The sequence below is a fragment of the Schistocerca piceifrons genome, chromosome 4, assembly GCF_021461385.2.
Source record: "Schistocerca piceifrons isolate TAMUIC-IGC-003096 chromosome 4, iqSchPice1.1, whole genome shotgun sequence".
Taxonomy (NCBI): Eukaryota; Metazoa; Arthropoda; class Insecta; order Orthoptera; family Acrididae; genus Schistocerca; species Schistocerca piceifrons.
Window position 1 is genome coordinate 418,798,466 of NC_060141.1, and position 26,107 is coordinate 418,824,572.

At 40.5% G+C, this 26,107-nt stretch overlaps 1 protein-coding gene across 1 annotated transcript in view; it reads right to left on the reverse strand.

Moving 5' to 3' along the window:
• The window catches only part of LOC124795507, a 131,387-nt gene extending 105,650 nt beyond the window's left edge, over positions 1-25,737 (reverse strand). The window contains exon 1 of the mRNA XM_047259568.1: positions 25,614-25,737. Coding sequence (XP_047115524.1) covers positions 25,614-25,626 — 13 coding nt within the window. The 5' untranslated portion in view covers positions 25,627-25,737. The remainder of the gene's footprint in view (positions 1-25,613) is intronic.
• Positions 25,738-26,107: the final 370 nt, after the last annotated feature.

The following is a 26,107-nucleotide window of genomic DNA, read 5'->3' on the forward strand; positions in this document are numbered from 1 at the left end:
AGCACCAACATGAGTCCAGAAAGTGCGATGTGACAAGAAGTTCCCAGGAGCTGGCCATGGAGACCCCATTCTTGTAGCATAATAAGCACGTGATGATGCCATACGATGTCGTAAGCTGTTTTTGAGTCAACAGTAACATATTGATACTGGACAAAAGCTGACTGGATAGCAGATTCAAAACAGGTAAATTGCCAGCATTAAAACAGTCTTGGCAAAAACTGCCCTCGGACAGAGCCAAAGGACACCGAGACTCAAGTTACCATCATAGGTGCTGGTTTACCATACATTTGTGCAACTTGCGGAGAACATTAGTAGACTATCTGAGAGATAGCTGTCAATTTCAAGGGGGTGTTTACCAGGGTTCAGCAGCAGTATGATTATGTTTTCTTGCAACTGAGACTGGAACTCACACTTGCTCCAGATATGGTTGGAAATACATATTTGAGCATTTGACAATGTATGCAGTTTTGCTCTGGAATTGTGTCAGTGCACTGAGGAATTCCACCCATTGAATGGAGCATAGTGATAGGTAAGTGAATTTGCTCCAGCTACTGTTTGAGGACATGAAATCCAGGCTGATAATCCACAAATGGAGAAGATCGAGCATAACACAGAACAAAATGTTTGGTGACAGTATCTGGGTCATTGTAGACAATATCATTGAGGGAGACACTAGGTGCAATTGTGGAGGACAGGCATCTGCAGAGGCATCACACCTTTGCCCAAATCTGCAAAGGAGGTATTCGCTGTCCATAGATAGTAGCGTACCATTCCAGGCATTCTTGTTTCTGTCATTTTACTAGGTGCCAAACAGAGGCAAGTAGCCATTTAAAGGTGATGAGGTACTCCGTTGATGGGTATCACTTATGGCATTGGAGAATCCATCTGTGAGCTCTAAGGGCTATGGCAATTTCTGAAGTTCACCGAGGTACTGTCTTCCAATGGGGGTATCTGTTTGCTAAGTCTGCTGTCAACAGAATGGCTGTAGTTGTGCTCTGGACAGCCACAATGATACCTCTACATGGAGGGCTGAGAAGGAAATTGGTGGAGGCAAAGGGATTCCAATCAGCATTCTTGAGAATCCATCTGCGTGGACATCCAAGTGAGTGATGCTGAAGGAGGGACAGGAAAATCGCAAAATGATCACTGTCACACAGGTCATTGACGACTCTACGTTGGATTGAAGGGAGAAGACCAGAGCTGCGAATGGAAAGATCAATGACCAAATAAGATGATATGCCACACTGAAGTATGTGGGGGCACCGGTATTCATGAGACATAGATCGAACTCTACAAGTGAAGTTTTGATAGCTTCACCACGGTCAATGTTTGTAGTTCAACCCCACAAGGGGTTGTTGGCATCGATGTCACCCAAAATGAGGAAACGTGAGGGGAGCTAAGAAATCAGTGCAAACAACACATTCTGAGACACTTCACCAATATACGTCCTCGTACAAATAGCCACAGCCTCTGAAGTTGTATCAACTGGTACATGTTCACTGTAGACATATTCCAGAATGTATGTGCAAAGTCTGCCTGATAATCTGTCAAGTCAGCTCAGTTCTTAAAACAGTCCCGATAACTGCTGAGGGTAGGGGTTCACTATGCTGGGAACCACATTTCCTGGAGGACAATGCAGAAAGCATGGGAAACGCATAACAGACATTGTATCTCAGTCAGGTGGTGGAACAACTGCTACAGTTCCACTGGAGGATTGTGCTGTCGGTGTCCTGTGGGTGTGTGAAGGGGCCAAGGAGGCATGTCATGCCCCAGAGTCACCAACAGCCACTGGTTGTGAGAATACATCACCAATTCACAACAGTTCAGTAGCAGGTTGTGTGTGTGTGTGTGTGGGGGGGGGGGGGGGGGGGGGGGTATCTGGTGTCACAGAGGCCACCAGGAACTCTGCCTCGTGTACAGGATATAAACAAGCAGGGTCCAATGGCACGGTGACTACTGGAATCTTCTTTGGCTTGGAGATATTCTTTTTGTCCCTCTTCTCTTTGGATGATTTTGATGTTCGCAAGAGCCTGTCTGCCCTAGTTTCAGGGACAGAGGAGGAATGCAAAGCTCCTACAACTCACAACCTGTGGTTCTTTTCAGCCACTGGCTGGTACCCTGTTGCAGAGCAGCAGAATCCTGGGAGGGGAGCATCCCGAGGGACCACTTCCTGGTGCGAGTTGCTGGAGGAAGGGTGTTGCTTCTCCTGCTGGGGTTAGCAACCAGCATCTCTGGCAGGTTGGGACTTCACATTCCCAAAGGGGGTGTGGGGACCGTAGGAGAAGGGGGACCCAACCACCTGGGGAGTGCATGTGACTGAATGATCCCAAGAATGCAACATAGAAGGCGTGAACAATGAGGTTACTGTTGTGGGAAAGGATGATGATGCCAGAACCACTGCAAACATAATCGTCATATGTATAGGACGCAAATCATCATTTTTCTTTTTGGCCTCCTGAAACATGGTTCAGACAAGACAACGTATTCTTTGTTTTCTTTCCTCTTTGGAAGAAAGTACAGTGCGGTAAACAAAGTGAATGGTGCTCCCCACAGCTGACAGAGACAGACAAAAGGGCACAATGAGCATTTGTGAGTAACTGACATCGACAATCCCTACAAATGGGGCTGACGTTACAATGCAAAGACATGTGATGAATCTCAGGCATTTGAAGCACCACACAGGAGGGGGAAAGCATATGGTTTCACATCACATCAATACACCTTCACCTTAATCTTTCCAGGCAAGAAGTTGCCTTCAAAGCCCAAGATAAGGCCTCAGTATCAACCTTAATGTCTTTTGGTCCCTGCTGGACAAGACTGAGAAAATACATACTCCACCAGTCTAAAATAGCACATAAATCATCAGCCTGTAAAAGGAGGTTGTGTTTGAAGATTATATGCTGTCCCATACTAAGACTATTATAGGAAGGGAATGCCAACAGCTTGTCACTGGCAAGCAGCCCATTTGACTGAGCAGGGGACACTGTTTTAATCAGAACTGAACCACTTTTCAGTTCTGAAATTGCTGCCACTTCCCCAAACCTGTCCTCAAGGTGTTCAACAAATAATAATGGCTTTGTGGCATGGCCCATTGATCCCACAGCAAACTAACTATACTGGGGAACATGTCTCCCCTTGTCTCTTAGCTCTACTTCCCTCCCATGGTACCACCATGCAAGCAACATTGTGTAGTCCTATCTCACCGCATTGTAGTAATCCTTACCTTCAAAACGGACTGCTAGGGCCATGCAGCCACCAGTGGAAAGAAAGTCTGAGCCATTTTGTTTAAGATTCATCTGAATTGATGTCTTACTTCAAACACAGCTCTGTCCACAGGTGCCACTGAGGCACAGCAAAGGCTGCCCAGCTGGGTAACAGCTGCCGTAGAGTCCCCATGCCCCAGCCACGACTGGCACATACCCCTTGGCATAATACAGGGAATTTCCAGTGCAGACACCAATAGAGCAATCCTTGAGTGCTCAGATGCCAACCACCATACAGGTACTTGATGATCCTCCACAATAGGATGACTACCATGTTGGGTTCTGGGTGTATTACTTCCACCACAGAGGAATTGTGCAAACATATAAAGGCACAAAAGATGAAATGCACATTGCACTGGGTGACCTCCCCTGCACAAGCCACAAGGGGAGAGGGGGAATTAAGAAAGTAATAATAGTAATAATAATAATAATAATAATAATAATAATACCCGTGGAGGCCCGGGAAAAGAATAGGCCTCCGGTATGTTCTGCCAGTCGTAAAAGGCAACGAAAAGAACAAAACACTAATAGGGCTAACTCCCATTTTAGTGCGATTAGTTGGTTCAGGACAGAACTAATTAAGCCTCGGACAAGCACTGTCATGGTCGGGGATGATGCCTGAACCCGATGGCCGTCCACAATGGTAACGACACTGCTAGCCACGCGGAAAATGATTTAAATCCAAATAGAGGTGTTTCGCAGGATATGCCTCCTGCAACCACTCTAGAAGGAAAACAAAGACAGAGGATGAGATGGCCAGATGAAGTTAACCGACACCTCATATTCTGTTATTACCAAGCGACAAACTTAGGAACCAACACAACTGGATACAGATCACAAGTATACACAACATTTATTACCAGATACCAAGAATTAAAATTTTTAACAGAACGACGACTAGCTGATCAGATCCATGTAATAATCAAAAATAACAGGATACCCCAGTCAGAATTAGAAAACATCAAACAAGTACAACAAATATTGGTACAAAATAATGTGCAATCAGAAGAAGAAGAAGAAGAAGAAGAAAACACATTAATGGATTCAAACATCCCTGAGCAAACAAACAAAGAACAACACGTATCAATTAAACAATCAGAGGAAAACGAAATCTTAAGGTAGCCACCAGAACAAGCACAAATAGAACATGAAGTGACACACATGTTAGATGTAGAAGAAAAATTTCAGCTGACATATATAGAATTCAAAGACACAAATACAGAAATTAGACCATTCTTGCATAGACCACCAAATAACCCACAAGTCGAAACAACAATAAAAACTATCAACACAATAATACACAACAAGATAAATGAAAACACCACAATGGAAGAGTTACAGCTACTGGTTTACATAGGAGCACTCACTACACTAAATATACATACTAGGCAGAGATCAGAACCAACCAACACACAGAAGAAACCCACAAAACCAGCATGGCAACACAGGCTACAGATCAGAATAGAAAAACTGAGAAAAGACATCGAACAGCTAACACAATTTATAAGAAATGAAATATCAGACAAAAAACTAAAAAGGTTAGGTAAAATCTCACAACAAGAAGCAATAGAGCAATTAGATGAAAAGAAGAAGAAAATACAAGCATTGGCCAAACAGCTTAGAAGATACCAAAAAAGTGAAGATAGAAGGAAACAAAACCAAACATTCAACACAAACCAAAAGAAATTTTACCAGACAATAGATAACATACACATTAAAATAGACAATCCACCAAACATAACAGGCATGCACGGTGGATACAAGCAGAAACAGACACATACAAGATGATACCACAAATGCCTGACATGATAATTTTGCAACATGAAGTCACCCGAGCAATTAATTCTACGCACAATTGGAAAGCCCCTGGAAAAGATAAAATACCAAATTTCTGGCTACAGAAGTTCACCTCAGCACATTCGCATCTAACTAAATTATTAATCCTACTCCTAATGATCCAACTCCCCAACACACTATCCAAATTGAACCCTGCCTGGAACAGTTCCGTCCTCCATCACAGCGGGACCCACCTCCTCTTCCTCAAAATCACCCTCTCCAAACCTTCCAGGAATTTCTCACTTCCAGCCTTGCCTCTCAGTCCTCCTTAAAAAACCTTAATCCTACTCCCAACATCACCACTGCTGAAGCCCAGGCTATCCGTGATCTGAAGGCTGACAGATCCATCGTCATTCTTTCAGCGGACAAGGGTTCCACGACCGTGGTACTTGATCATCGGGAGTATGTGGCTGAGGGACTGCGTCAGCTTTCAGACAACACTACATACGAAGTTTGCCAAGGTAATCCCATTCCTGATGTCCAGGCGGAGCTTCAAGGAATCCTCAGAATCTTAGGCCCCCTACAAAACCTTTCACCTGACTCCATCAACCTCCTGACCCCCACCGACACCCCGCACCCCTACCTTCTACCTACTTCCTAAAATTCACAAACCTATCATCCCGGGCACCCCATTGTAGCTGGTTACCAAGCCACCACAGAACGTATCTCTGCCTACGTAGATCAACACCTTCAATCCATTACATGCAGTCTCCCATCCTTCATCACAGACACCAACCACTTTCTCGAACGCCTGGAATCCTTACCCAGTTTGTTACCCCCGGAAACCATCCTTGTAACCATTGATGCCACTTCCTTATACACAAATATTCCACACGTCCAGGGCCTCGCTGCGATGGAGCACTTCCTTTCACGCCGATCACCAGCCACCCTACCTAAATCCTCTTTCCTCATTACCTTAGCCAGCTTCATCCTGACTCACAACTTCTTCACTTTCAAAGGCCAGACATACCAACAATTAAAGGGAACAGCCATGGGTACCAGGATGGCCCCCTCGTATGCCAACCTATTTATGGGTCGCTTAGAGGAAGCCTTCTTGGTTACCCAGGCCTGCCAACCCAAAGTTTGGTACAGATTTATTGATGACATCTTCATGATCTGGACTCACAGTGAAGAAGAACTCCAGAATTTCCTCTCCAACCTCAACTCCTTTGGTTCCATCAGATTCACCTGGTCCTATTCCAAATCCCATGCCACTTTCCTTGACGTTGATCTCCATCTGTCCAATGGCCAGCTTCACACATCCATCCACATCAAACCCACCAACAAGCAACAGTACCTCCATTATGACAGCTGCCACCCATTCCACATCAAACCGTCCCTTCCCTACAGCCTAGGTTTTCGTGGCAAATGAATCTGCTCCAGTCCGGAATCCCTGAACCATTACACCAACAACCTGCAAACAGCTTTTGTAGTAACCACAACCAACAGCGGGAATGCCTTGGGCTGTGGATCGGAGCCGCCAGGCGGGGAAGCTGCGGGCGGTGGAGCATGCACACCAGGTAAACACAGGATGAGTCGGACGACAGACCAACGACAACTAACAACAACTGACCACCACCGACTATGAGCGACACAACACGGAAGAGATAAACAACGGAGGCTTGTGGAAACCACAACACCAAACGTAAATCCACTCGGAACCAGAGTCACACAAATGTCAACAACAAGCAACGACCAGAACGCAGTACCGCCGAGATAGAAACGAAATCCAGAGCGAGTACCAGACTGGCTGGACTAGAGCAGAGTGGGTCCCTATATACTGTCTGCACATGGCTTAGCGGTGGTGCCCTCGCTGCGCGAGAGCCGCTGCGCGAAATAGCCGCCGCGGAGGCGGAGCCCTTTATGGGCTGACCACGTCCATTTGTTCTGCCGCGTGTTCGACTTCTGCGGCGGAAGGTACTAGAGCTTTCGCATCCCGCAACTACCCTCCCGACCTGGTACAGAAGCAAATTACCAGAGCCACTTCCTCATCCCCTCAAACCCAGAACCTCCCACAGAAGAACCACAAAAGTGGTACTCAATAATACGTAACCCACTTCCAAACCATAACCAAAAAATTTTTTTCCGCTTTCAACACTACCGCTGCTATAAAATCCATTGTTTCCAGTTCACAAACAGTTCCTTTCACCTATTAAACGACCATTTCGGATAGTTCTAACAAGTTTCGCTTTATTTCCATTTCCGTTTTTCCCACATCACTGATCATTTTTAGCCGCTTCCCACAAGTTTTAACGTCATTATTTCTTCATCAGACAATTGTTAGCTTCATTTTCATAATCTGCCACCACAAAACCACTCCTTTTAATACATTTACACGCAGTTTTTTTCAAAATTTTCCCAAATTTCTCCACCCTTTAACGTGTTTTGGCGGCAACACAACCACCTAACCTTTGTGCACATCATTGTTTACCAACCCAAGTTCACCACAGGAACAACATAGCTCAGCTTTAACCAACACTTTTTCGACTTTCTTCACACCAGATCTGCAGGTGCTTTCTAGTTCACCTTTATCTCTACCCATATATTTTTTTTTCATTTTCATTTCAGCCTCATGTTACACTTTCCACCTTCTAATACCATGTCACCCTCACAACATCCTCAAAATGACCCCATTAAGTTTTATTTACATTCCCTTCACAAACATGCCTTCATCCTAGCCAGATTATGCTCCCATAATTTATTTACTCAGGGTTGTCTGACATTTGGCATTACCCCCAAAGGCCTCACACTTAAAGTTCCCACCTCTGGCTGTAACCCTTCTTTCCATTAGTCCCTACACCAGTTCCAAACTGAACAATCCATTGCCCTCACCCACCTAATCCTTCACCTACACATCAACTCAGACAACGAACACATCCGTCAACTCCTATCCTTAATAAAAGTCCTCAATCTTTCCTCTCCCACATCCACACCGCCTGTTCAGAGCATTGGAATGACTACTTACCCACTCCCTTAAAATCCACATCCTTTCGTCTTTCCCTCTCCTTCCCTCTTTCCTGATGAAGCAACCGTTGGTTGCGAAAGCTTGAATTTTGTGTGTATGTTTGTGATTGTTTGTGTGTCTATCAACATGCCAGAGCTTTAGTTTGGTAAGTTACATCATCTTTGTTTTTAGATATAAATTATTTAACAGTTACATTGCAGACGCATACACATTCCCTGATACACTTACACATGGAATAACTTGTCTGAAACCTAAAGATCAAGCAGATACAGCAAACCCAGCAAAATATCGCCCCATAACATGCCTACCAACAATATACAAAATATTAACTTCAGTCATTACACAGAAATTAATGACACATACAACACAGAACAAAATTATAAATGAAGAACAAAAAGGCTGTTGCAAAGGAGCACGAGGGTGTAAAAAGCAACTGATAATAGATGCAGAGGTGACAATCAGGCTAAAACTAAACACAGGTCGCTACACTACGCATACACTGATTACCAAAAAGCTTTTGATAGTGTATCCCACTCATGGTTACTACAAATATTGGAAATATACAAAGTAGATCCTAAATTGATACAGTTCCTAAACATAGTAATGACAAATTGGAAAACCACACTTAATATCCAAACAAATTCAAATAATATCACATCACAGCAAATACAGATTCAGCATGGAATATACCAAGGAGACTTATTAAGTCCTTACTGGTTCTGCCTTGCTCTGAACCCACTATCCAACATGCTAAATAATACAAATTATGGATATAATATTACTGGAACATACCCACACAAAATCACACATTTGCTATACATGGATGATCTAAAACTACTGGCAGCAACAAAACAACAACTCAGCCAATTACTAAAGATAACAGAAGTATTCAGCAATGATATAAATATGGCTTTTGGAACAGACAAATGTAAGAAAAATAGCATAGTCAAGGGAAAACACACTAAACAAGAAGATTACATACTGGATAACCACAGTGACTGCATAGAAGCGATGGATAAAACAGATGCCTATAAATATCTAGGATACAGACAAAAAATAGGAATAGATAATACAAATACTGAAAGAAAAATGTAGAGAAAGACTAACAAAATTACTGAAAACAGAATTGACAGCAAGAAACAAGACAAAAGCTATAAATACTTATGCTATACCAATATTGACCTACTCATTTGGAGTAGTGAAATGGAGTAACACAGGCCTAGAAGCACTCAATACACTTACACAATCACAATGCCATACATATAGAATACATCACATACATTCAGCAACAGAAAGATTCACATTAAGCTGAAAGGAAGGAGGAAGGGGATTTATCAACATAAAAAACCTACATAATGGACAGGTAGACAATTTAAGAAAATTCTTTATAGAACGAGCAGAAACTAGCAAAATACACAAACCAATCACTCATATAAATACATCGGCTACACCATTGCAATTTCATAACCACTTCTACAACCCTTTAGATAACATAATGTCAACAGATACAAAGAAAGTAAATTGGAAAAAGAAAACACTACATGGCAAGCACCCGTATCATCTAACACAGCCACACATCGATCAAGACGCATCCAACATATGGCTAAGAAAGGGCAATATACTGTATACAGTGAGACGGAAGGATTCATGATTTTAATACAGGATCAAACAATAAACACCAGATATTACAGCAAGCATATTATTAAAGATCTCAATACCACAACAGATAAATGCAGACTTTGCAAACAACAAATAGAAACAGTGGATCACATCACAAGTGGATGTACAATACTAGCAAATACAGAATACCCCAGAAGACATGACAATGTATCAAAAATAATACATCAACAACTTGCCACACAACATAAACTAATAAAACAACACGTTCCCACATACAAGTGTGCACCACAAAATATACTGGAGAATGATGAATACAAATTATACTGGAACAGAACCATTATAACAGATAACACAACACCACATAACAAACCTGACATCATACTCACCAAAAGAAGAAATTAACACAACTAATCGAAATATCCATACCCAATACAACAAATATACAGAAGAAAACAGGAGAAAAAATTGAAAAATACATCCAACTGGCTGAGGAAGTCAAGGACATGTGGCATCAGGATAAAGTTGACATTATACCAATTATACCATCAACTACAGGAGACATACCACACAATATCCACCAGTACATCAACGCAATACAGCTACATCCAAACGTATATATACAACTACAGAAATCTGTAATTATTGATACATGTTCAATTACACGAAAGTTCCTAAATGCAATGTAACATATACCATACAGTTAAAAGGAAGTCACACTTGATCAAGGTCCGCGTCACTTTCCATTTTTAACCAGACATAATATCTGAGAAAGGAAAGAAATAACAATAATAATAGTGTGTCCAAAATCATAAACCGACTCCAAGCCTGATCTGCACCAACAAGACCAACCAACAAGAAGGAAGGGGCAGGGGGGGGGGGGGGGGGGGGGAAGAGGAATGAGAAAAGCAGAAGGATGGATCTGCAGTGCAGAAAGGGAAGTAGTGCAGCAATGGCCGGAACTCTGTGTTGGCCAAGCATGTACTCATAAAAGAGGTGCGAGACCCCCTGGCAAAGTGGAGGATGACTTATGCAACAATGGCAAACCATTTACATAGAGATGGGAAGGATTGTGGGCAGAATATTCCTCTTTTTCCAGGAACTATGTTAAGTAGGTGAAGTCCTGGAAAATTATGTGGTTAAGTTGTTCCGGTATGGGGAAATGGTAGTGAGGGGGATACTCTGTTGCATCAAGTTTGTGAGTGCAGCTGAAGAATTAGGGGAGTTTGTGTGGACGTAACACAGAAAATCTGTTCGTGGACTAGGGTTGGGTAGGGGGGCAGTAATTACTGCCTGTGAAGTCGTAGTAAGACCATATTAAGCAAGGGATTTCTTGTCAAAGCAGATGTACTGCCCATTCATGGTCAGGTTACATGGTACACATTTTTGGTTTGGGAGGGATGACACCTATCAAAATGCAGGTACTGTTGATGGCCACTAAATTTGATGGGGTCGGAGGTTTGCACAGAGCCATCAGAGAGACAGATGTCAACATCCAGGAAGGTGGCACACTAGGCTGGTGAGTAACTGGTGAAACGAGTGGGAGAAAAAGTGTTGTGTCTGTGGAGGAATGACGTTCGAGTTTCTTGGACCTGGGTTCAGATCATGAAGACATCATCAATAAACCTGTAGCAGACAAGTGGTGTGAGAAGGTTTCTTTTACATGGCCCACAAACAAGTTGACATAGGAGGGTGCATGCGGGTGCCCATAGCTGTGCCATGTATTTTTTTATGTTTATCTTTCCCTCAAAAGAGAAGTATAAGGATGTAGTTTGTTAATCTATAAGGAATGAGGTGACAGTCTGGAATCAACATGACTTTGGGAGAGGTAGTATTCAATAAGGGTAAGGTCATGGATATAAGGATGTTGGTGCATAGGGAGGCAGAGTCAACAGTGCTGGAAAGGTATCCATATGGTGACATAATGGGGTGGTTGAGAGTTAATGAAGGAAGTGATTCCTGTTCTTGACAGGAGAAGCTAGGCCAGGGGCAATTGATTGGAGGTGTTGGTCAACAAAAGCCAACTTCTACAATGGTGTGTCCAGGACCAGGATTGTTGGTTTTATGAATTTTGGGAAGCACGAATAACTGGTGTGATTGGGGTGAGAAGGGATATGAATTTGAAGGGAGAATCTGGGATGAGTCACAAGCATTTGAGTAGGGATTCTAGATCATGCTCGACTTTTGGGATGGGAACAGTACTGTAGGGCTTGTAGGTGGAAGAGAGTCACACAGATAGGTGTCTTCTGTGAGATAATCGATGTTGTTCATGGAGCATTAGTCTGCAGGGAGGAAGTTTATATCAGGGGTCTGCCTCGAGGTTGTGGATGGCTTTTCTTTTCTCTGTTGAGAAGTTTGTGTTTTCAAGAAGGGGTTTCAGAAAGGAAGGTGAGATGAAGTTGGAGGTAAGGAACTCCTGGAAGGTAAGCAAGGGATGGTTAGGTAGGAGTAGGGGAGGGACATGGTCAGACGGAGGTATGAATTGGCAGAGGCAAGGCTGAATGTTTGATTTGTGTTGGTTTGGCTCGAGTGACTGTTGGAAAAAAAGTGCTTCCACTGCATGCGTCAGGAGAAGCATAATGGGTCTCTGATGAGTTTAAATAATTGGACTTGAATATTAGAATAAAGGTGAGACCTTTGAGTAGGACTGAAACTTGCATAGGATTGAAGTTTTTGGTAGAAAGATCGACAACAGTGCTTTGGATTTGTTTGGGTTCTGTATTTTGTAGGATGCTGAGAGGGAGTTTTGGAGATTATGGCAGGCAAAACATAGGATCTCAGTGCTGTGAGCGGTTGGAAAGTGAGTTCATGGGAGAGGGGAATAGGACAGATATTGATAAGCAGTGATACTACAATGGGGGAATATGATGTCAGTAAATTCAAATAATTTTAATTTTGGAGGTGGTGCTTGGTTACTGGAGTGTTCTTCCAGATGGTGGAGACAGAGGGTTTCAGTCTGGGGGATAGGATGTGGGTAGTTGGGGTTGCATGGTAACAGTATTTTGCCAAAGGAGCAGAGGTGTTTCAGGTATGTCTGTGCCATAAAGATTTGTTTCTCAACTATCAGGTTACTCAAGGATAGGGATTGGCAGAGTCTGAAGATATGAAAATCAATGTGGAAGGATGGGTAGCATCTTAGCTAGAATTCAGCATTATTTAGGCAGCAAATCACCTCATTTTATCTTTAAATCTATCACCTTTTTTCCAAAAATCATTCCCCTCATCATTTCAGATGATACATCATCCACCCAAAAAGATCAGAGACTAATTTTATTCCTGGCATATAAGCAACATCAACACAATAACTACATGGCAGCTTGAACTAATAACTGTAAACAACAGATGTGCATTCAACTAGTTGGTTGTGAGCAGGCGGTGTTAAGTAGTGGATGTGCAGCCATAGTGTGTGAATATCACAGAGATACAAATTTCAGTGGAGCATCATCTCTAAATCAAGTGTTAAAGTCATTCTGCAGCATGTTTCGAAGAAGAGGAAAGTGTGCGCAAAGTTTGACTCGCACACCTCAACTCCTAAATAAAAACAACTATGTATGGACACTGTTGTGACTTGATGAATTTTCTGGAAAGAATCATCAGAAGTGACAAGAATTGGTGTAATCAATACAAACCTACCACAAAATGACAAAATGTAGGATCAATGTTTTAATGACAAAGGTGACATTCAAGGCAATGTGATGTGTGAGTTGAACAAGATCTCAAAGACAGACTTGTTTTGACAGTCTCACATTGTTTAGGAATGTTCTGAGCATTGTAGTCCAATGGAGGGAGACTATGTAGAACACATCTTAACTTTACTCAATTTTTTATTAATCCAGTCCCAAAACTTTTTGGGTTGATGGGATATTCACGAGGTAAGTTCGTTTAGCCACACACAATGATTACAAACATGCAAATAAAGGGTTGGGTTGGGTTGTTTGGGAGAGGAGCCCTGAAAGCGAGGTCATCCATCTCTTCGGATTAGGGAAGGAAGTCACCATGCCCTATCAAAGGAACCATCCCGACATTTACCTAGGGTGATTCAGGGAAATCACAGAAAACGTAAATCAGGGTGGCCGGATGCAGGATTGAACCGTCATCCTCCCGAATGCAAGCCCAGTGAGCTAGCCACTGCGCTACCTTACTTGGTGCAAATAGATGTCGCCGCACCACAGAACCATTGTACAGCCCACAGTACAATTTTCTCTTACATTTTCATTTCCCACAGCCTCAAGATGTTATCCACAGCTCTCTCCTCACCCATGAACACATTCACTTGTCCATAGTGAGTATCTATTTCATGTTTTTCTTTTTACCTTAGCCTACACCAATCTGTTTTACCTTTTTGATGTATTTGGGATCTACAATCTCCACAGAGGTTTTTTTTCTTTTTTGAACAATGTGCTCATTTATACTCTGGATGGATTTGAAAGAAAATCTGACTAACTAAAATAAATACACATATACAATTTAGAGAATGTAAGCCACCATCATTCTAATTCAACCCCCCCCCCCTTTCCCCTTTAAATCCAACCAGGTGATTTTGAGATCAAGCTAATAAAGGAATAAAAGACTGTAATAGAGCTCTTCAGTCTTTAAAAGCTAGCTTGAAAGCAGCCAAGAATATATATAACCAGTGAAGGTTTTCACTGAATTTACATCCTGCACTGCCAGTCAGATATATCATTTCAATATCACTTTGAAGCAAGCTAGAAAATGTAATGTATATTGACTAGTGAGAAGTGTGTACAGTAGTGTTTCACCAAGAAAGTAATAGATCAGTAATGATAAGCAAGTGAGTTGTAAATGTACACTGCAAAAGTTTGGAGGTTCTGTTTGCCTTTCAATAACCCTTCCACACAGATTGTTTACAATTTTCTCTGTTTCAAGTGTCCATTAGGGCTTTTTGTAATATTTGTATCATTCGTAAAAAAAACTAATTCTGGTTGACATGCAACTAACAGAAGTTTGTTTACAAATAGGAAAAAAACAATGGACTTGAGAGTGAACTTTGTAGAACACCATTAATGATTTCTGCACAGTCAGAAAAGTCAGTCTTCTGCAGTGATTTTCAAAAAGTATATCAAGAGCCATTCATTAGGAACACTGTTAATTCCCTAAAAGGTCTGCTTTTGTAACAATATGTGATTTAAATATTCAAATGTGTTGGATAGCTCATTAAAAGGTGAACTGGAGCTATTTCATTATTTAACTTTTGTAAAAGATGGAGAGAATATGCAAACAGCATTATTAGTTGATTAATCTTTCTGAAACTCAAATTATTATTCACTGTTTATACATTACTACTTAAACATGAAGTCATTCCAGAGCAAATTATTTTCTCAAAATATTCCAAAAATTGTATCAGCAATTAAACAGATTTTATTGAAATCTCATCTGTCTTCTTTTAACAAATGGTTTAATAATTGCCTATTTTAATCTCTCTGGAAATATGCCTTGAATTTATGATGCATTGCACGTTAGTATATTATTCTATCTTGTTCATTTCTTATTTTCATAGACTACACAACTTAAAACCATTTTAGCTTAACCCATCATAAATGGACATTTTTGAAAATTATCAAAAGTTATGAGTGTCATGTATAACATGTCTCATAGCAAATTGATTCCTGCAAGTTACAGTTACTGAAGTGTGTAATACAGGGTTTTACAAAAAGGTACGGCCAAACTTTCAAGAAACATTCCTCACACACAAAGAAAGAAAATATGTTATGTGGACATGTGTCCGAAAACGCTTACTTTCCACGTTAGAGCTCATTTTATTACTTCTCGTCAAATCACATTAATCATGGAATGGAAACACACAGCAACAGAACGTACCAGCGTGACTTCAAACACTTTGTTACAGGAAATGTTCAAAATGTCCTTCGTTAGTGAGGGTACACGCATCCACCCTCCATCGCATGGAATCCCTGATGCAGCCCTGGAGAATGGCATATTGTATCACAGCCGTCCAAAATACGAGCACGAAGAGTCTCTACATTTGGTACCGGGGTTGCGTAGACAAGAGCTTTCAAATGCCCCCATAAATGAAAGTCAAGAAGGTTGAGGTCAGGAGAGCGTGGAGGCCATGGAATTGTTCCGCCTCTACCAATCCATCAGTCACCGAATCTGTTGTTGAGAAGCGTACGAGCACTTCGACTGAAACTGCAGGAGCTCCATCGTGCATGAACCACATTTTGTGTTGTACTTGTAAAGGCACATGTTCTAGCAGCACAGGTAGAGTATCCCGTATGAAATCATGATAACGTGCTCCATTGAGTGTAGGCAGAAGAACATACTGACGAAACTAAAATGAGCTCTAACATGGAAATTAAGCGTTTCCGGACACATGTCCACATAACATATTTTCTTTATTTGTGTGTGAGGAATGTTTCCTGAAAGTTTGGCCGTACCTTTTTGTAACACCCTATATAACTATCTTGTCATGCTAAAATTAGTTTTTCCTTTCAACATGTGTGTATACTGTCTGCATTAATCATACATTTTCACTATTTTCAAGTTCTTTTTTTTTTAAAAAAAAAAAAGTCCCATGTAGCTTAATGGAATCAGTAAATTTTATCCCACATTTTTCTCTTGATAAAACAGAAATCTCTTTGTTGGGTAAAAGTCACTTCAATTTTTAAAGCAAACTAGTAATTCATGTAGCATACCATATCCAGAAATTAAATTAAAAGAGGAACAGCATGCTTAAAGTTATTTGCTTACTGATCTGTAAAACACTGCACCAGGCACAAAGCAGCCCCACTGTGAATGCCGATTGTGGGCTAGAGATAAGTTAACTCCTATTCATAAGCAACTGGAAATTATCCTGATTACTGTGAAGCAACTGGAAGCTGCTGCAAATGGGTATGGTGGGAGCAAGATACTAAATATAATTCAAGGACTATCCCCCCCTGTGGATATCATCTCCTCTACAGAAACTATAAGCTCTACCATTACTCATCCATTTGGCTGTGAGAAGCATGTCAATGGTAGTGGGACTAGGGGCACTTTACAGGGAAGACATGGGTCAGGGTGAACTCGGGGTATTTACACTCACCCCCTTAACCAATATGTCCAAGGTGCCATTTTCCACTGAAATTGAAACTGAGCCTGTGAGACACATTGCACTTATTGGAAAACCTGCTACATCCCACGACAAGAGAGAGAAATATTAATGGGTAGAGTCTATTTTTTTTTTTTTTTTTTTTTTTTTTTTTTTTGTCATCCGTCTACGGACTGGTTTGATGCGGCCCGCCACGAATTCCTTTCCTGTGCTAACCTCTTCATCTCAGAGTAGCACTTGCAACCTACATCCTCAATTATTTGCTTGACGTATTCCAATCTCTGTCTTCCTCTACAGTTTTTGCCCTCTACCGCTCCCTCTAGTACCATGGAAGTCATTCCCTCATGTCTTAGCAGATGTCCTATCATCCTGTCCCATCTCCTTATCAGTGTTTTCCACATATTCCTTTCCTCTCCGATTGTGCGTAGAACCTCCTCATTCCTTACCTTATCAGTCCACCTAATTTTCAACATTCGTCTGTAGCACCACATCTCAAATGCTTCGACTCTCTTCTGTTCCAGTTTTCCCACAGTCCATGTTTCACTACCACACAATGCTGTACTCCAGACGTACATCCTCAGAAATTTCTTCCTCAAATTAAGGCCGGTATTTGATATTAGTAGACTTCTCTTGGCCAGAAATGCCTTTTTTGCCATAGCGAGTCTGCTTTTGATGTCCTCCTTGCTCTGTCCGTCACTGGTTATTTTACTGCCTAGGTAGCAGAATTCCTTAACTTCATTGACTTCATGACCACCAATCCTGATGTTAAGTTTCTCGCTGTTCTCATTTCTACTACTTCTCATTACCTTCGTCTTTCTCCGATTTACTCTCAAACCATACTGTGTACTCATTAGACTGTTCATTCCGTTCAGCAGACCATTTAATTCTTCTTCACTTTCGCTCAGGATAGCAATGTCATCAGCAAATCGGTATCATTGATATCCTTTCACCTTGTATTTTAGTTCCACTCCTGAACCTCTCTTTTATTTCTGTCATTGCTTCCTCGATGTACAGATTGAAGAGCAGGGGCAAAAGGCTACAGCCTTGTCTTACACCCTTCTTAATACGAGCACTTCGTTCTTGATCGTCCACTCTTATTATTCCCTCTTGGTTGTTGTACATATTGTATATGACCCATCTCTCCCTATAGCTTACCCCTACTTTTTTCAGAATCTCAAACAGCTTGCACCATTTTATATTGTTGAATGCTTTTTCCAGGTCGACAAATCCTATGAAAGTGTCTTGATTTTTCTTTAGCCTTGCTTCCATTATTAGCCGTAACATCAGAATTGCCTCTCTCGTCCCTTTACTTTTCCTAAAGCCAAACTGATCGTCACCTAGCGCATTCTCAATTTTCTTTTCCATTCTTCTGTATATTCTTGTAAGCAGCTTCGATGCATGAGCTGTTAAGCTGATTGTGTGATAATTCTCGCACTTGTCAGCTCTTTCCGTCTTCGGAATTGTGTGGATGATGCTTTTCTGAAAGTCAGATGGTATATCGCCAGACTCATATATTCTACACACCAACATGAATAGTCGTTTTGTTGCCACTTCCCCCAATGATTTTAGAAATTCAGATGGAATATTATCTATCCCTTCTGCCTTATTTGACCGTAAGTCCTTCAAAGCTCTTTTAAATTCCGATTCTAATACTGGATCCCCAATCTTTTCTAAATCGACTCCTGTTTCTTCTTCTATCACATTAGACAAATCTTCACCCTCATACAGGCTTTCAATCTATTCTTTCCACCTATCTGCTCTCTCCTCTGCATTTAACAGTGGAATTCCCGTTGCACTCTTAATGTTACCACCGTTGCTTTTAATGTCACAAAAGGTTGTTTTGACTTTCCTGTATGCTGAGTCTGTCCTTCCAACAATCATATCTTTTTCGATGTCTTCACATTTTTCCTGCAGCCATTTCGTCTTAGCTTCCCTGCACTTCCTATTTATTTCATTCCTCAGCGACTTGTATTTCTGTATTCCCGATTTTCCCGGAACATGTTTGTTTATCAGATGTAAAATGCTGTAAGAAAAGTAATTCACACTGCAGCTCCATGACAGATCCGCTCATCATAAGAATAAACCTGATGTAAACATTGCACTACGTATTCTTCCACTTTTGCTGGAACCTCATTGGATTTCCGTTTCATGTGAGACTGCAGACAAGCTGTCTCGAGTACTGTCAAGTACAATAATAAGGGTACGTGTTGTGCTGTGGGTCACGCACACATCGACTTAGCGGTAATATGGGACAATGGCTTTACCAGTGCATTTAACTTGAATGGCACTGGCCGGTCAGCTGGTACAGCTAGCCTGCAGTGACATGGCCAGCTGCAGTTCACATGTAAAAAGAGACGAGCAGAGGAGCAATATAGCTTGGAATGTCATTTAATTTTTAAACAGAATGAAATAATACACTGCAAATCTTCAACAATATGCTCCTTAAATGACTAGATGAAAACTGCAATACATCATCATTTTGAGCTAACGTACTATTTTAATTAAAAACAAGGATGATGAAAATTCCTGACTTAACCACAGGGTAATTTTTCTGCATAAGCTGTGTGTAACACAAGAGAGTACTGAAGGATTTCACCGTATAGTTAAATACTGAAGCCACTGAAGGTATTACTTACTGCCAGCGTTAGGCAGTGACGTTTGAAATAGCTGCGTGCATTAGTTGCAGTATGATAGTTGCATTAAGCATGTGAATTTGAAATGGAAACAGGAATTTCGCACCCGATATGTAATTATAAACAAGAAGACGAGCATTATTCATACAAAATGATGACGAGTTTTATAATTACGAGATGTAGGTATTTCAAAGTGAATGAGAAAAAAAATGACACTGGGGAGATTTGCATCAATACACGAAAAACCGCAATTCGTTCACATCCCACTATGCTACCGACTGTGCTGCACATGCAGTTTGTGATTATCAACTACACTATATAAAATGCTGCGTAACCTTCAAAGCTGATTACCTCCATAAATTTATGAAAAACATTAAGAACAGCCTATTTCTCAGCACTTTTTAACCGTGTTCCATGTGCGTGTTTCACTGCAGATCAAAAAGCAACCTCAGCCATTTTCATACTGCACATTAACATCATGACAATCAGAGCACAACACTGCAGAGGCTGTGATTGTACACGGTTTTTTAAATAAAAACTACGTGGATGAAGCGTGATTAAGGAAATCGCTGATGGCTGTTAATACATTTGCGTATCTTAAAGTTTCATCTAAAGTAACTTCTTGTTGTGGTCTTCAGTCCAGAGACTGGTTTGATGCAGCTCTCCATGCTACTCTATCCTGTGCAAGCATCTTCATCTCCCAGTACCTACTGCAACCTACATCCGTCCGAATCTGTTTAGTGTATTCATCTCTTGGTCTCCCTCTACGATTTTTACCCTCCGTGCCACCCTCCAATACTAAATTGGTGATCCCTTGATGTCTCAGAATATGTCCTACCAACTGATCCCTTCTTCTAGTCAAGTTGTGCCACAAATTTATCTTCTCCCCAATTCTATTCAATACCTCCTCATTACTTATGTGATCTACCCATCTAATCTTCAACATTCTTCTGTAGCACCACATTTCGAAAGCTTCTATTCTCTTTTTGTCTAAACTATTTATCGTCCACATTTCACTTCCATACGTGGCTACACTCCATACAAATACTTTCAGAAAAGACTTCCTGACACTTAAATCTATACTCGATGTTAACAAATTTCTCTTCTTCAGAAACGCTTTCTTTGCCATTGACAGTCTACAATTTATATCCTCTCTACTTCGACCATCATCAGTTATTTTGCTCCCCAAATAGCAAAACTCGTTTCCTACTTTAAGTGTCTCATTTCCTAATCTAATTTCCTCAGCATCACACGAGTTAATTCGACTACATTCCATTATCCAACTCGACTACATTCCATTATCCTCATTTTGCTTTTGTTGATGTTCATCTTATATCCTCCTTTGAAGACACTGTCCATTCCATTCAACTGCTCTTCCAGGTCCTTTGCTGTCTCTTACAGAATTACAATGTCATCGGCGAACCTTAAAGATTTTGTTTCTTCTCCATGGATTTTAATACCTAATCCGAATTTTTCTTCTGTTTCCTTTACTGCCTGCTAAATATACAGATTGAATAACATCGGGGATAGGCTACAACCCTGTCTCACTCCCTTCCTAACCACTGCTTCCCTTTCATGCCCCTCGACTGTGATAACTGCCACCTGGTTTCTGTACAAATTGTAAATAGCCTTTCGCTCCCTGTATTTAACCCCTGCCACCTTCAAGATATCTAATACATTAGTAGGACCTACTTCGAACAGCGTAACAACACCAGTGTACGTGTGCTACAGCTTCTGACCACTCATCACGTTTGTGTTTGTTTACATCAGGTTTATTCTTATGATGAATGGATTATAGCACATGTACAAAAACTGTGATGTTCCCTAACATTTCCATGGGAAAGGCCATAGCAAACAGATAGGCTCTTCAAATTATGGAAGACAGCCGTGTGAATGAAATACAGAAATTATTTATAGCTTAGATGGATTTGTAAGAACAGTACACCAACAAGAGATGTCTCTTTATGCATCGTCAAGTGAGATAAGGTGCTACTTGTATGTGCAGCCTGAGCAGTGAGCAGGCATCTCCACTTGCTGTTGGAGAGTGCTATTCCATGCTGCTACCAGCTGAAGGTGTTTTGGAGGGGAAGCCATAGAATACACAAGCAGACCACTCCAAGAATGTCAATAGTAGTAAAGACACAAAAGAGATTGGCTGATTTTGGATGAATGTACAGATTAACAGTTATTGTTATATGGTTGTGAGTTGTAATTGTGTAAGTTTATGGGAGAAAATACAGTGCTTAAACCATAGTTGCTATTGAAATTAATTTACATAGCTAAAGATGGCAATTACCATGCTCTCTTCCAGTGAAGCACTCGCACTTCGGAAAAGAAGTTACTGAGCACAGCAAGAAAGCAAGTCGAAACTGACTAACAAGTCTAGCTCATAGCTATTATTAAAGGCGACCACTAGTAAAGAGTTAACATATTGTACGTTCAACCAGACACAGAGAAGGTGGTGTTATACCTGGTGATAGCAAAGCACAGCAGCACCAGGGGTCATAATAAATGTGCTGGTGTATGCATTAGCCAACACACTGGTCAGCACCCAAATTTTTACTTAATCATCAACACTCACTTGTCAGACATCAATCAGACAGATTTCTAACAGTATTGCCTTTTACATAGGTCCCAATAAGATTACCCTCTCATCCTATATGGGGAAGTGATGGAGTTGTAAAAATAATAATCTTCAAGGAACTAAGGATTACAGAAACAAATAGAAAAGTCTACACACTCAGTGTATTAAAGGAGGAGGAAATCACCTTATCTCTGCAATAGGAAGCAGAATCACTTACTTCAGGCAATGAACATGTCAAGAAAGTTTGGATGACGATCAAATGAATTTCTGATCAAGTTTTATCAAAATATGTACCTTGAAGAACAAGCAGGTATGTACCTGCTCCACAATAGACACAATGTGAACTAAAAAAAGGAAACTAGGCAATATTTAATAAAAATGAATCTGATTATTAGTGGGGCAATGCCTGAAACCTTTAGTAAGTACCACAGTAAAATCCCGTCATAGGGCCTACCCCAAAAACTTACGATATCCTTGTCACAAGTAAAGCCTTTCAGTAGCAGAACTATTAATAAACAATATTTGTTGATGGCACAGGGCACAATAGCATAACTATAGTTGAAATGTTGAATTCCATTTGCAATTCTCGCACAAAGGAAAATCATGGAATACTGCCATCGTTCATCTGAAGTACAACTGCAAAGATGAGTCATATAACAATCAATGCATATAGTGTTGAAAACCTACTGACATTTCTAAAATTTAACAAGGTCACAGTGCTTAATAGTCTGTCTGGTTCAATGCAGAAATTTGAGTTAACTCCACTTTTGATCATGATTTACTGTATATCCCTTGCAAAATTATTTAATGGCCATGTTTCCATGAGAGTAAAAACCATGCAAATCTACAAACACAGCACAACTTGAGTCTAAGAATTACCATTCTGTATCACCTATTTCTATTTGTAGCCGTATTCTAGCACATAACATGAGCTCTGACATGGTTCTCTATGGTTATAGCACAGATTTTGTAAACAATGACCTTGGGCATTTACTTGCAATGTTTATCTGTTATACTGTATGAACTGTATGGACAGGGGAAGCCAGTTGGCTTCAGTGCTTCTTGACTATCTACAAACTTTCAATTCAATACCACATCAACACCTAATAAAGAAAATAATATGTAAACAAGGATAGATCCCTACTCACCAAATACAGGAGGTGCTGAGCAGTGGAAAGGCATGTAGAAAAGACGGAAAATTGCTTAGCTTGTGGATAAAGTAAGTTATTTTTCATTGCTAATAAACACACACACACACACACACACACACACACACACAGTTGTCTCACAATGCTTCCACCTGACTGGGGCGAGTAGCGATCTTGGCTAGGATTGGCAACTGGGAAATGGAAGGGATGTTGAGTGAGGAGATGGAGAAATGAAACTGGAGGGGATTAGGAAAGATTACACTATGTTGGAACTGGAGGGGATTAGGAGAGATTACACTATGTTGGAACTGGAGGGGATTAGGAGAGATTATGCTAAATTGGAACTGGAGGGAATTAGGAGAGATTATGCTATGTCGGAACATGTAAGGGTGTGCAGTGGCAGGTTAGGGCACTGTCAGAAGGAACACTGAGACAACAGGTGGAAAAGACAATGTCTATTTTTCTCTCAAAAGACAGGTAGGGGGGCAAGGACTATGACAATCAAGTCTGGGGGTTGTGGAAAAGGAGGATACGTTGCAAGGACAGTATCCACCTGTGCCATGGTCACAATGATAACATCAGATAAAGTCAGGCTCATACAGAAAAGTACCAATAATTTTTCCCCTCACGTACCATATGAATTTGGTATAGAAAGTGGGGGAGACTATACTGGGAGGCTATGTACACTCTGCTGCAAGCAGAGCTAGCAGAGTACATCCACATGTGTCTGGCTATGTTGGAGGCACTTTTTGGTGTGGAACAGATGGTAGCTATTAATGTGGAAGTACTGATGGTGAAATGAATGAGGAAGAAATTTCTGAGATTTAGGATAAATGAAGTTAAGTGTTATCAATGAAAAAGTTGACATATGAAAGTGTTATCTGGTTGATAATGGATTTGTATAGAATATTAGGCAGGTTTATGAATAAAATGAGTATTCCTTGCCAATGCAGAATCAATCACACTATTATCAGCCAACAGTCACCCGCATTAAGTGCATAAGTTAATTAATTCCATGTGTGTCCTAGGGAGAGTGATATAGCCTTCTCTGTTTATGTTGCACATTAATAACTTCTATGACCGTATTGATTTCAATCTGACTTTTTGCAGATGACAACAATCTTTGAGGAAATGCTGGATCAAATTTTGTCAATAATCAGTCAAATTTTGATAAATTTCAATCCTATACAAAGGCTAATGAATAGTTCTTAATGTAGTAAATCTAGAATTTTGTAATTCCTTATGAATAAAGATTGGCCATAAGATTACTGATTAATAATTACTACTCATAGCAATATATGGAGTAAAAATGTGTGGTGGTATGAAATGCAACAACCATACACTTTCAATTGTAAGTCATTAGAAAACTCCAGTTCGTCTATGAAAAGTATTTCTTATAAAAGATATGTATGGCTTCCAGTGGAATAACACTCAAAAATGCGGAATTCATGTACAGGAGACATAAACCACATGAAAAGAAGGGCAGCACAACTGCTACTGGCTTAGTTGCCTCACAGGAGATTTGAGCATTTGCCTCATGGGGGAGTGTATCACCAATGTTGAAAATCTTAACTATCAGACAATCTACAAAAAATTTATATCTCACAACAAGTCACCTAGAACAACCCAAGAAAATTATTAAGGGTTGAATCCACAGATATTCCTCAGAACGCATCATGCCAAAACACACTACGAAAATAAAACAGGGCTAATAATAGCACAGATTCCATTTATGGATGGCAGAGAAAGAAACCATAATATATGGAGCGAGACAGAGTGTCCTCTCTTTTTCTTTGCAATGACACATCAAGCAAATGTAGAGAGAATTTGATACAGATCTAATAACCATACACTGTAAGCAGACATGTTTTAATAATAACCTAACTCTTGATGACGACAACTTAAAACTGAATCAACTTTAATTCCTGAACAAATTTTCCATGTAACACTTTAAAACAGCTGCTGCTAAAAACCTGAAATCCATCTATGACAAGTCTAGTAGGTAAGTCAGTCGTCATAAATTGAATGAAAAGACAAGTGAGAACAATCTTTTCTTATTTTGTGAAGAGTATGATGCTGAACATTTAGTGCTACAATGAAATCTCAACAACAGATAGAGCAAGCTTTTAACTCAGCATACTTGAAAATGAAAGTTTATCACAAAGAAGGGCAATAGCATAGTGTATCAATATGACAAAAAAACAAATGTCCGTTGTTCCCACTTAGCACATGTCGTCCTACTTGATACCACTTTGTCAAATGGAGTATCAATGTTGCTACCCCAGAATAATCAGAGATGTTCACAAATAATCCAACAACTATGCATCAGCAGCCAACAACAATAACCACTAGATGGAGACAATCATTAAAATAATTTAACCAAATACAGTGCAAAATTTGGCCTGTTAATATACTAACTGAAAATATGGTTTGCATCTTTTCAGCCGGTAAAACACTGAAGTTTATTACTACAGGATCAAATTATTAGAATCTTACTATACCTGGCATGTGCATACTTGGATGATGCAGTTGTGTTGCCTGTTGAGGTTGCACAGACAACAACTGTATGACCTCCTGAAGCTCATCTTGGCTTGCCAATGAGCTCCGCCACACTGAATCTGGAATGCAAATTAAAAAATTGTTGCAACTGAAATGTTTTGGGAAATGTATTAAAAACACAATGCTCACTAATATAAATAATTAAAAAACAATGGCCTGTAAGAAACAATGAGTCAAGAATTATTGCTACAGGCTCCACTTCACCATGTGTTACTTACATCGCGCCAATGTTGTAGTCACAGAAAGAAGTCCTGGTGAAATAGCAAATGGGACCCTCAATGACTTTCACAGTGGGTCAAAATGTCATAACTTAACACAGACCTCAATGAAAGTAATCTCATTAACATAGCTCAGGAACACAATTCTGTCAACTTAAATGTATATAATAATTTCCTGTATCATTTTACAGGTATAAAATTGCCAACAATGAATAATG